The sequence below is a fragment of the Podarcis muralis genome, chromosome 5 (assembly GCF_964188315.1).
Source record: "Podarcis muralis chromosome 5, rPodMur119.hap1.1, whole genome shotgun sequence".
In the NCBI taxonomy this organism is placed as follows: domain Eukaryota; kingdom Metazoa; phylum Chordata; class Lepidosauria; order Squamata; family Lacertidae; genus Podarcis; species Podarcis muralis.
Window position 1 is genome coordinate 98,170,748 of NC_135659.1, and position 12,874 is coordinate 98,183,621.

At 53.8% G+C, this 12,874-nt stretch overlaps 1 protein-coding gene across 1 annotated transcript; it reads right to left on the bottom strand.

The window, feature by feature from the left end:
• Positions 1–325: 325 nt before the first annotated feature.
• Positions 326–9,885, bottom strand: SOX12 (SRY-box transcription factor 12). The gene has a single exon (XM_077929442.1). It carries the CDS (start codon positions 8,773–8,775, stop codon positions 7,795–7,797), a length of 981 nt encoding a protein of 326 aa, XP_077785568.1. The 5' UTR covers positions 8,776–9,885; the 3' UTR covers positions 326–7,794.
• Between the last annotated feature and the right edge of the window lie 2,989 nt (positions 9,886–12,874).

Genomic DNA, 12,874 nt, shown 5'->3' on the forward strand with positions numbered 1-12,874 from the left:
TCTGCACTGCATTAAAGCAAAACTCCTTGGTTTGCAAGACCCTTAACGAAACCTTTAAAGTCGGTTAACTCTTTCTTTTGCTTTTGTGTTTATAAGCCTAGATTATTGTTGTAATACTGAATTTATTCCGTGTTTCCCAAACTGTTGACTTCCGATCATTTTTGAATAGGCTGACATGCAATGCATTTCGTATAATTTGATGTGGTTTTTTGGCTGCAAGCCGCTTTGGACACAGCCGATTGTGGGGAAAGCAGCCCACATTTAACCCATTTAATAAATGATAAAATCATATTTTTAAAAAAATCAACAGCCGACACAGCAGATCTCCAGACCAAGAACACACTTTATTCCAGGGTTACAACCACCATTTCACCATTTCCCGAGCTAGCCACAGAACCACACGGATGGCTCAAGTGCCGTTAACGTCCCCCTTTCCAAAAAAATTTCTACAAGCCTATTTTTTTCTTCTTCTTCCAAGACGACGGTCACTACTAACACGACATTTACCAAGAAGGAAACCCAACAGGGCTTTCTAGCACCACTTTGCAGGTGGGACGTGATCCTTATCATCATCATCATCATTAATCATCACCATTATTATTATTATTATTATTCATTCTGTTGCTGCACCTGCGGAGAAAAACTGTCAAGCATTGGGAGAGGTTTAGAAGAAAGGGGTGGGTGGGGGGGTGCTGCCCCCCCTCCCCAGGCCCTCTGCTGGCCACAATCTGTGGAGTTTGTACCTGAGAAAGAGTTTTATTTTTATTTTTTTCATCATTATAATATTTTATTTTTAAGTCTTCGACAAACCACACACCCACGCACGCACACCCACGGAAGCAAAATTACAGGCGGCAGGACTGCGGAGGAAGCGGGTAGGGAAAGAGGTTATTCACAGCGGAAAGGAACCGGCGAGGGAAGAGAAGCAAGCTCCAGACATCTCTAATGCACTAACATCGCACACATTTCTTCTTCTTCTTCTTCTTCTTCTTCGTGTGAATTCACCACTGAGCACCATTTTTTTATTTTTACGTTCTCCCCCTTACAGACACAACACCCCAACCCACCCCAACCCGAGAAAGAGAGAGAGAGAAATCATATAAACTGCTCCGAGAGAGAGTCAGGGCAAGAGGAAGCATTGGAGAGAGAGAGTTTGTGCTTGGAAGTCAGAAGGAAGGGCGGCGGGCAGGTGGGCAGTCGGCTTACGGACCACCTGCCCGGCCTCCCCGGGGTTGTAGTCAGAGACGCAGCAGGTTTTGATCCTGCCGGACTCTGGGTCCTGAGGAAGGTTTTCTATCTTTATTTATTTTTGCCTGAAAACATTTGTAAACTCTTGAGTAGCACTTGAGGCCAGGCTGGTCCCCATGGGCATGGGGTGGGGGGCCCCTGCGGGCAAGGCGAGAGAAACGCCCGTCCGAACTGAGGACGGGCGCGAGACAAAAAAATAATAAGGGGCTTTTTTCGGGGAGCAGACACTGGCAAAGATTTCGGAGGAGCTGGCATGGTGGAGGGTTTTCTGCGTGGGGCCGGATTCTGCACCCCACTGTCCCCTGCTTTGATAAAATCAGAGTTCTCGACACCCGTGGGCTCTCCTTGGCACGGACGAAGTGCCAACCAGAGGGCCCTGAAGGTCAAAGTTTCCTAGCCAGGGCTTTGCCCCGAGACACGTGACGAAAGACATGAGTAGCTTGAGGCATGGGCAGAGTGCTTTCTGCGCCACGCTGGGTGAGGAAGTGGTGGCAGGGCTTCCGGGTAGAAATCAAGTGTTTGTCAAGCTCCAAAACCTCTCCGTATGACATTTGGCACGGCTCCCTGTTTCTGGGAAGGAAATAGCAGGTGGGACTCGGGTTCAAGATCCCAGTGGTGCAGCTCCATCCCAGAAGAACGTGGGCTGAAACGGAATACGTACTTCACAGCCATCTCCCTGGTCGAGCTTGGGCAGGAGATTTTCCCAGCACAACCTGGAGGTTTAAACCTGCAACCTTCTGCACTCAAAGCAGTGCCTTCCCTCCGAGTTCCTGCTCTGCATGCAGAAGGCCGTAACGGTCACTGCGACGCATGCAATTTGTGCATCCACGTCATCTCTGGATTTCCCACTGACACCGGGGGAAACCAGAAGGACTGCCAACTTTTCAACCGGCTGTCGCAGCGGCGCCTTTACAGGGCAGCGCGATACAGGGATTGGCTCTCCACGCTCGGAACAGATTCTGGCGCCTAAACGAACACGGGAAATGGCCTGGATCCTGGATCAAGCTTTGGGCACATCTAGACTGGCGATAATCTTGTAGGAATACACGCAAGAAGGAAGTTGCCTTGTATCAGACCATTGGTCCATCTAGACCAGTATTGTCCACACTGATTGGCAGCTGCTCTCCAGGGATTTCAGCCTCTCCCTACCTGAAGATGCTTTTGGGGACTGAACCTGGCGACCTTCTGCACACAGGGCAAATGCTGTGACCCTCAGCTAGGACCCTCTCCAGTTTTCCCCATCACCTGCCATCAAGTCCCTTTTTAAACGGAGGGCACCAGAGACTGAACTTTGGCATGCAGGCCAGGCACGGAGGAGCATGGGCAGCAATAGGGGAATCGGACCCACAGGAGAGGATCTTGGCGACTCCACAACTGCCCAATACAGGGCTGCGTCACGAAGTGTCCATGGACCCCAGCATCCCCACAGAGGCTGCAAAGACCCTGGAACACATCTCTCAGGCGTGGCTCCACCACTCACATTGCAACCTCGGGAGTGGAGGCCTTTGGGTCGTTTGGGCAGCAAGGCCCATCCCCAGAATCGTAGAACTTTAGAGTTGGAAGGGACCCCAGCGGTCATCTAGTCCAACCCCCTTTCAATGCAGGAATCGCAATGCAACAGGGAAACGGACAGCTGCAGAGACTGCAATCTGGCTTTGCACACGCACTAGCCAGGTGAGCGAGATCCAGAGCAGCAATCAAAGGGGACTCAAATGCAAATCCTGGCCAAGACAAGTCAACACAACAACAACAACAACAACAACAACAACAACAACAACAACAACAACAACAACAACAACAATTTATTATTTATACCCCGCCCATCCGGCTGGGTTTCCCCAGCCACTCTGGGTGGCTTCCAACAGAACATTAAAATACAATAACCTATTAAACATTAAAAGCTTCCCTAAACAGGGCTGCACAATTCAAAGTGTTGGTGCTGACCTTTAAAGCCCTAAATGGCCTCAGTCCAGTATACCCGAAGGAGCGTCTCCACCCCCATCATCCAGCCTGGACTCTGAGGTCCAGCACTGAGGGCCTTCTGGCAGTTCCCTCACTGTGAGAAGCCAAGTTACAGTGAACCAGGCAGAGGACCTTCTCGGTAGTGGCACCCGCCCTGTGGAACGCCCTCCCACCAGATGTCCAAGAAATAAACAACTACCAGACTTTTAGAAGACAGCTGAAGGCAGCCCTGTTTAACAGACTATTGTATTTCAATATTTTGTTGGAAGCCGCCCAGAGTGGCTGAGGAAAGCCAGCCAGATGGGCGGGGTATAAATAATAAATTGTTATTATTATCATCATCATCATCTCCTACCTCACAGGGTTGTTGTGCGGCGATAAAACAGGAGGAAGAACCCCACGTGCCGTCACAAAACTCCTGGGATGGAAGGCGAGATAATCACTTGACAGATCCAGAGCTCTCTTGCAGAGAGCCGGGACAAAGCAAAGCAGCCACTTTTAAACCTGCAAGTAGCGCTACATTCAGACAATCTAGCATCCGAATGATATTTTGCAGTTTACCTGAAATGGCACGTTCATCAAAAAATCTCCATCCTTGGAGGCTTTTAAGCAGAGCTTGGGCGGCCATCTGTCAGGGATGCTTTAGCTGAGATTCCTGCATTCTTAGGGGGTTGGACTAGATGACCACTGAGGTCCCTTCGAACTCCCAAGATTCTACGATTCTGTGATCTCTGGTGGTGTCCAGATGAGGATAAAGGGATTGTCCCAAGCGCAGCAGCGGTCCTTTGGGACTTCCTAGAGCTCTAGGAATGCGAGGGGGCTTTCTAAGATTAGCAAATATAATTAGCAAAACTCGCTGTGTCTAAAATAAACGGGGAATGGAGATTGCTCTAGGGAAGGGATTTTTTTGTATTAAAAAAAAACAACCAGCCCTGAAAACTAGGCTCAGCTGTTTTGAGGGGTGCAGAGAGATGAGAAGAGGCCTGGGATCTTGCAAAGGCAATGATCGGCGGCTGAATTTCAGCCACAGATAAGGCCCTGCCTCTGCTTTCAGTGCCAGGCTTCAGCAATTGTGCTCCTGGCCCCCATAATACGTTTCTGAGCTGCCAGTCAGTGCAGGCAGTGCTGAGGCAGATGGCCTTCGAGGTCTGACCCAGTATAGGGCAGCTTCCTTTGTTGCCACATAAGTGACACCCAGGCAGAAAAATGCCCTGGTGGATCCTGCCTCATGCGGCTGGAAGGGACACCAAAGGTCATCTAGCCCAACCCCTTGCTATGCATGTCCATTCGCATTTGCGCATGGCGTTTCTGGGTGCCCTAGTGCCTTGCAGAGAGTAGCAGAGTGAGGCAGCTGTGGAGGGCAACGGCTTCTGCCTTTCCTTACCCTCCCAGCTGCCCAAAGGTTGCTCATCCATCGGCGCCCATTGCTGAACACAGGCTCCTGAATTGCAGGCGGACGCCTCCGCAAGTGCCGTGCTTGAGGGAGATTCCTGCCTTGCAGGGGGTTGGGCTAGATGACCCGGAGAACCCCCTCCGAACTCTACTGTTCTATGATCCCGGTCTTGCAGAGGGAGCAGCCCTTTGGGATAAAGCCTATTCGCCAGGCGGGTGGCCGGTCCTGTACAATTTGTAAACCAGAGCCTCGCTTTCAACAGCAAGCAGCTGATTCCAGGAACGGCACCTCCCTGCAGCATTCCCCAACCTGGTGCCCTCCAGATGTTGTGGACTACAACGCCCAGCTCTCTGAGCACCACCTGGGGAAACAACTGCTGGAGCTTCTGCTCCCTGCATTCCACCCCGTGGACATTTCCAGTTGCACACATAAAGTTTAAATCATGCCCCACACACTTTGCAATAATGAGCTGCGGTTCCTGCATTGCCCGGGGTTGGACTAGATGACCCCTGGGTACCTTCCCACTCTACAGTTCTGATTCTATAAATGTGAACATAAAACTTAATGCCGGTCAGAATGCCCATTTGGCTGGCAAATGCTGTGCTCTCTCCTAACCAGAAACATGCACAAATTTAACAAGCCCAAAGAGGTCCAAAATGTGGTTTACAATGCCTTCCAGGCGTTAAGTCAAGTTTCAACCCCAATTTCCTCATCTAGGCCTTCCTTCCTTCCCCTAAGCAGCCTCTCCCCCCAGGCAGATAACCTCCACATGCTGTATGTACAGCAGACCACAACTCCCATCAGCTCCAGCCAGCTGCCCTAGAATAAAACTACAATTCCCAGAGTTCCTTGCTGGAGGGAATAACCCTTTCATAAGTCACCTTAAATGTGCAGCGCAGGGAACGCCTGTATTTGGGGATGGGAAGGTGAAGCTGGAGTTTTGCGATCTGTAAGGCTAAACTGGGTTAATTGCCACGGCTTGGGAATCACAGTTCTGCAAAGCTCCGGGCAAGACCCAGCAGAAATGGATTTGTATCCTCAGCTAACTAGAATCCCTGGAGTTTACTGCAGAGGGGATGTAGATCAGGGACAGAACACCTGCTCTGCATGCAGAAGGTCTTGGTTTTAATCCCTGGAAACTGGGCTTGGAGAGAGAAACATGTGTCCGAATTAGGAATCCAGACTCATGAGGACTGGGGTCTTGACTTATTTTAAAAAGAGAGGCCACAGTTCAGTGGCAGAACACCTGCTTTGCATGCAGAAGGTCTCGGGTTCCATCCACAGCAGGGCTAGGGGACGTCCCCTGCCTGTCACCCAGGAGAGCTGTTGCCAGTCAGTGTCGGCAGTATTCAGCTAGGGTCTGTATTGGCAGTCAGTGTCGGCAGTATTGACCAAGGGTCTGACTCAGCGCAAGGCAATTCCCTAGACGTTCCTCCCTACGGAGGGGCTTCAGCCGGGGCTACGGGTGCTGCTGTGTGCCCATCTTTCCCCAGCGACCACAGGACAAATCTGGCTGTCCAAAAAAGGCACTGAAAAATGCCAATGTTGGAGGCACGCTTCCCTGCCAAGAAACCTGCCTTCCCTCCCCAGGTGGAAGGGGCAGGACCCGCCTTGATACTTCCACTGGGAGCGGTTGCCAAAGGGCACCTCCTTCCACCTCGCTGCCCGACCACAGCCCACCGCCGTGTCTCCCAGGCAGCTTTCAAGGCTCCCTTGCCAGCCGTACCCTCCTTGCAACGTGCCGGCTATGCCTTGAGCCCCTCGCCCACCAGAGCCAGTGGGATTTCCCTGGCGTGGGCACAGGGAGGTGGGAAGGAGGTGGCAACACAGAGGGACCCAACCCAGGCAGAAAACCTCCTTGCTGCTAGCCAGCCACCGAGACATCGACTGCCCTCCTTTCCGCCAGGGAAGCCGCTGGGTAGCCTCTGCCGACAGCCAGCAGGGAGGCTGGATTTGACCTTCGGTGAAAGTCATGGCCCCCTGCAGGTTGGGGGAGTTGCCCTCTGTCACCCTCAGGTGGGCTTGAGTTTCCCGCCCCAGGGACCTCCACCCTGAGAGATTCCCTGGCGCTAGCAATCTCCTTGGCCAATACCCAGAGAGGCTGGAACGTGGCAACACAGAGGGAGTGGCAAGGAGGGAAGGATGCCAACAAGACCCCGGTCTGCTTTGGACGCAGCACGCGAGAGGAAGGAGGGACCCACGGCTCATGCCCGTGGCATGCACCTCTAGGGGGAATTGGGGAGGGTGGCATTTTTGGGGTGTCGGTGACAGGAACCGGCTGCCCACGAGAAGATGGCATGTGCGAGCATCGGATCCACGTGAACACCACGTGGGCGCCGCCCGGCTGTGCTTTTCCCCAACCCAGTTCGGGAGCGTGTTTTTGTGCGGAAAAGAAAACAAAACAAAAAAGTTATCGTGAAACGAGGACCCGGAAGCCCTGCCCACACCGGGTGCAAGACGGGCGGCAAAATGTTCCTGAACATCTCTCTGAACGCGACGCGATCCAACGGGGAGGATCTCTTTCCTGGGAGCCATTTAAAATGGAACAGAAGGGGGAAAGTGTGGGCAGTTGGGGGGGGCGGGTGTCAGGTAACCGAAGGACAGAATACACCCCCCCACACCCCCCCAGCTGCCCACCGCAAGACAAGCGCTGAAATGGCACGGAAATCAAAGTGGAGAATTGGAAGCTTGCAAGAGGAATAAGGAGCCGAAAGGAAGGAGCGTGGGCAAGGAGAAGAAGAGGAGAGGAATGGATCGGTGTGGAAACTGAGGGGGGGCGACCTCCGCCTTGGATGGCGGAGGAGCTGGGAAGCAGCTGCGAGGAGGAAGAGGCGGGGGCGGGGGGGGGGAGACGGCTGGAGAGGCTTGCAATGGGGGGAAAAAACCTGATTAGACAGTCAAATTTCATGGGTAAATACACACTGCATCGAGCCCGGATCCCTCCGTGGCTCATGGGGGGCGAGAGGAGATGAAGAGCCCAGCCCCGGCACGCCAGCCCTGCCAAGCCAGAGGGTGCCGGCAAAGTGGGTGTGTGCGGAGCGGGGGATGGGCTGATGGAGAGCTCGCCTTTGAATGCAGCCAAGGCAAGAAAATGGAGATACCTGATTCCTGCATGTAAACAGCTGGGTTTCTTTTTCTTTTTTTGAGACAACCTGATTGCGGAGAAGTGAGAGTTTACCTGGCTAAGGGATTCAGTACGTGAAGACTAAGTCTGAGATGCTGGACATCAGCCAGTCCCCAGCGATCATCTCAGTCACCTCCGGGGTGCAATAATCCGGGAACTCAAAGTGAGACGTGGCGCCCAGGGGGAAGAGGTCCAGGTCTTTGTCGAAGACGGACCAGTCCGGCGTCCCGCAGGGCGTGTTCGGCTGGGCTCGGGCGGGCAGGAAGCTCAAGAGCTCTTCTTCAAACTCTTCGTCCGACGAGGCGAAGGAAGACAGCGGGGACCGGGTGGACGCTGGAGAAGGGGTCTCCGAGGACCTTGCCTGGTCCGAAAAGGACTTGGCAGCAGCAGCAGCAGCAGCACCAACCTCGTGGTCCTTTGGGTCGCCGGAACTGCCCACCCACGCTCCTTTCTCGCCGCTCGCCGGCAGCACGTGCCAGAACTCTTTGCCGGGAGTTTTCGGGCCGTCGTCAAAAGGCGCCTCCATCAGCCGCGCTTCCAGCGGGTCGTCGTCCAGCTCGGGCGTCGAGCGTCCCTCCTGGCTGCCGCTGCCACCCTGCTTGGGGGGCTGCCTTCTGCCGGACGCCACCCTCCCGAGGACGGAGGGCTTGATCTTGACTGAGACCCTGGGGCGGGACTTAGCAGTGCCCACTTTGCCCTTCTTCCTGGGCCGGTACTTGTAGTCTGGGTAGTCAGCCATGTGCTTCAGTCGCAGCCGCTCTGCCTCCTTGACAAAGGGGATTTTCTCCGAGTCCTGCAGGAGCTGCCAACGGCGGCCAAGGCGCTTGGAGATCTCAGCATTGTGCATGTCCGGCCACTGGTCCATGATTTTCCGCCGCTCGTTCTGGGACCACACCATGAAGGCGTTCATGGGGCGTTTGATGTGCCCGCTGGGAGTCTTGCACCAGCCCGGCTCCCCTTTGGCATCCTTCAGCAGCAGGGCATCCTTGGGGCACACCTCCCGCTTGCCCTCCGACCCCCGGCTCCGCACGCTCCTCTGCTGGACCATCCTGCCACCCTCGTCTTCCACGTTCCAGGCGCCGCTGAGCCCCGGGTTATTTTCTCATCATCCGGCGAGGGGTGGGCGGATCTGCCGCTCGCTCGTCCGGGTGCGAGAGCTCCTCTCTCTCTTCCCCCACGCCCACCCTGCCTGCCAGCGAGCTCTTCCTGGGCGTCCACACCCCCCTTTTAACTCAGTCGCTGAAGCAGCTGGCTGGCAAATTGACAGAAGTGGTTGTGGCACCTCGGCTGTGGCACCTTCCGCAGGCGCCAGACGAGTGGCGAAGGGAGCCGGGCTGGCGGTGGAGAGAAAGAAAGAATGAAGGAGGGAGAGAGGGGTGATCTTTGGCAAGAAAAGCCGGCTGGAGGGCAGGAAGGGGCGGTTGGACGTCCGCTTCAGGCAGGCGAGCCCTTCGGGTGCCGAATCGCTCGGGGAGGCGAAGGAGAGTCACGACTTCGCTGCTCGGTCGCTGAGCTTCCCGGGCAAGACCTGAGAACGGAGGAAGGGAGGGAACGGCAGAGGGTCTCGGTCTTTTGCCCCTCGGCTGCCCTCCACGCCTCTCTCTCTCTCTCTTTCCCCAGCCAGGCAGCTCACGCCCACCCCTCTCGCTGGCTCCTCTCGGCTGCCTTCTCTTATAGCCCATCCCCGCCGACAGCCCCCTCCTCCTCCTCCTCCTCTTTCCCCCCTCCCAGACGGTCCCCTCCCCTCCTGCACAGTCTAGGGGCTGCTGCGCACACATTGCTCGCTCGGAGTAAACACCCAGGTGCTCATTCTGTCAATGGGAAGCCCCGCCCACCCGGGGACGTCATTGGTTGCGGGGCAGGAATGGAGGATTTGCATCCCCCAATAGGGGCGCAACGGGGAAGGAGTTGCTGGAGAGAATGTCAAAAACTTTCTCGCCTCCGCCACCATCCTAAGCACAGACCACCGCCCCCTCCGCAGCCCACCCAGAGCATATCTGTTACCTGAGACCGGACCCCCCAACAACGCTCTCTCTGCTTCCTCGCCCCCCCCCCAGGATTGACCCAAGGCAGGGGGTTTAATCGCCAGACCTTTCCTGTGCCACTGTCTGGCTTTCTGTTCCCGTCAAGTTCACAGGCAAACCTGGTTTGTTTGCTGGTTTTTTTCTGCAGGGAAAAGAGAAAGGAGTTTTTGCAAAAAATATTTCAGATTCCTCAGCATCAGGAAATCGTGTGCAAATATGCTCTGTGTTTGTGTGTGTGTTTGCAGGAATGGATCGAGAGAGAGAAAAAAGATGTTTTAAACCTTGACCCAAGACAGCACGGGCGAATGCCAACTTTTCAACTGCAAAACAATGCCTGCAGATGTGGCGGCTGTTAAAAGGCAGAGCTGCAGAGGTCAGCGGGAAAGTTGGCAATCCCTGTACAGTGGTACCTCGGGTTACATACGCTTCAGGTTGCATACGCTTCAGGTTACACATTCCACTAAGCCAGAAATAGTGCTTCAGGTTAAGAACTTTGCTTCAGGATAAGAACAGAAACCGGGCTCCAGCGGCGCTGCGGCAGCAGGAGGCCCCATTAGCTAAAGTGGTGCTTCAGGTTAAGAACAGTTTCAGGTTAAGAACAGACCTCTGGAACGTATAAAGTACTTAACCCGAGGTACCACTGTACACCTGGGAGTTTTCAGGATAGCGTTTGGTCAGCTGGGCACTGGAGATTCAGAATCCAGCTCAGGGGCCAACAACCTCCCTTCCTACACCCAGGGCAAGACCCCAAGTTAGTGCTAGGATTCTGCGACAGGCACAAGGCGAGGGGACGCCAAAGGCCATCTAGCTCATCCTTGCTGCGCCCACAGGTCAGTCTATTCAACGCGCAATGTGACACGTGGCAATCACTTTTCTGCATGAGCTCCTTTCCCCCCCTGAAGTGTAAATGCTAATTTGGCGTTTTTTAAACTGCTTGCACTTTCAGAAGAGGCATAGTTCAGGGGCAGAGCATCCATCTTGCAAGCAGAATCAAAGAATCATCATCATCTACATCTACTATTTATACCCAGCCCATCTTGGAGTTAGAAGGTACCCAAGGGTCATCTAGTCCAACCCCCCGCAATGCAGGAATCTCGGCTAAAGCACCCAGGACAGATGACCATCCAACCTCTGCTTAAAAGCCTCCGAGGAAGGTCTCAGGTTTAATCCCCAGCATCTCCAGGTATGCCTGGGGGAATCTCCTACCTGAAACCCTGGAGAGCTGCTGCCAGCCAGTGTAGACAATACTGAGAGGCCCCAATGGCCTGACTCAGTAGAAGGCAGCTTCTTATGCTCCTAGTAGTAGAAGAGGAGGAGTTTGGATTTGATATCCTGCTTTATCACTACCCGAAGGAGTCTCAAAGCAGCTAACATTCTCCTTTCCCTTCCTCCCCCACAACAAACACTCTGTGAGGCTGAGAGACTTCAGAGAAGTGTGACTGGCCCAAGGTCACCCAGCAGCTGCATGCGGAGGAGCGGGGAATCGAACCCGGTTCACCAGATTACGAGTCTTAACCACTACATCATACTGGCTCTCCTAGTATGCTCCTAGTAAGTTTTACAGTTCACTTTGATAATGGCACTCAGCACACAACACTGCGTTTTATAATCTCCAATGCTCTAACCCAGGGGTCAGCAACCTTTTTCAGCAAGGGGCCGGTCCACGGTCCCTCAGACCTTGTGGGGGGCCGGACTATATTTTTGGGGAAAATATGAGCTAATTCCTATGCCCCACAAATAACCCAGAGATGCATTTTAAATAAAAGCACACATTCGACTCATGTAAAAACACGCTGATTGCCGGACCGTCCGCAGGCCAGATTTAGAAGGCGATTGGGCCACATCCGGCCCCCGGGCCTTAGGTTTCCTACCCCTGCTCTAACCGACATTATCCTAACAGCAGCCCTGTAAGGAAGGCCAGCATTACTTCCTCCAAGCTGTAGAAAGTGCCTGAGAGACAGCGGCTTTCCTATGGCAACATACAGGGCTGGGTGTTCCTCAGTATGCAGATGGCACCCAGCTCTACCTCTCTTTCAAATCAGAACCAGTGAAGGCGGTGAAGGTCCTGTGTGAGTGTATGGAGGCGGTTGGAGGATGGATGGCGGCCAACAGATTGAGGTTGAATCCTGACAAGACAGAAGTACTGTTTTGGGGGGACAGGAGGCGGGCAGGTGTGGAGGATTCCCTGGTCCTGAATGGGGTAACTGTGCCCCTGAAGAACCAGGTGCACAGCTTGGGAGTCTTTTTGGGCTCACAGCTGTCCATGGAGGCGCAGGTCAATTCTGTGTCCAGGGCGGCTGTCTACCAGCTCCATCTGGCACGCAGGATGAGACCCTACCTGCCTGCGGACTGCCTCGCCAGAGTGGTGCATGCTCTGGTTATCTCCCGCTTGGATTACTGCAATGCACTCTACGTGGGGCTACCTTTGAAGGTGACCCAGAAACTGCAACTAATCCAGAATGCGGCAGCTAGACTGGTGACTGGGAGCAGCCGCCGGGACCACATAACACCAGTCCTGAGAGATCTGCATTGGCTCCCAGTACGTTTCCGAGCACAATTCAAAGTGTTGGTGCTGACCTTTAAAGCCCTAAACGGCCTCTGTCCTGTATACCTGAAGGAGCGTCTCCACCCCCATCGTTCTGCCCGGACACTGAGGTCCAGCGCTGAGGGCCTTCTGGCGGTTCCCTCACTGCGAGAAGCCAAGTTACAGGGAACCAGGCAGAGGGCCTTCTCGGTAGTGGCGCCCGCCCTGTGGAATGCCCTCCCTTCAGATGTGAAGGAAATAAGCAGCTATCTTCTTTTTTAAAGACATCTGAAGGCAGCTCTGTTTAGGGAAGTTTTTAATATTTAATGCTGTATTGTTTTTAATACTTTGATGGAAGCTGCCCAGAGTGGCTGGGGAAACTCAGCCAGATGGGTGGAGTATAAATAATAAATTATTATTATTATTATTATTATTATTATTATTATTATTATTATTATTATTAAAACCGGTGGAGGCATCCTGACTCATAGCTCCCGCTCTTAACCGCTGCTCTTCAAGCACTCTCACCGCAGAAACTAGAAATGGGAAAGGCAGCATGGTGTGTGGTGGTTAATGTGTCAAACTAAGACCTGGGAGAC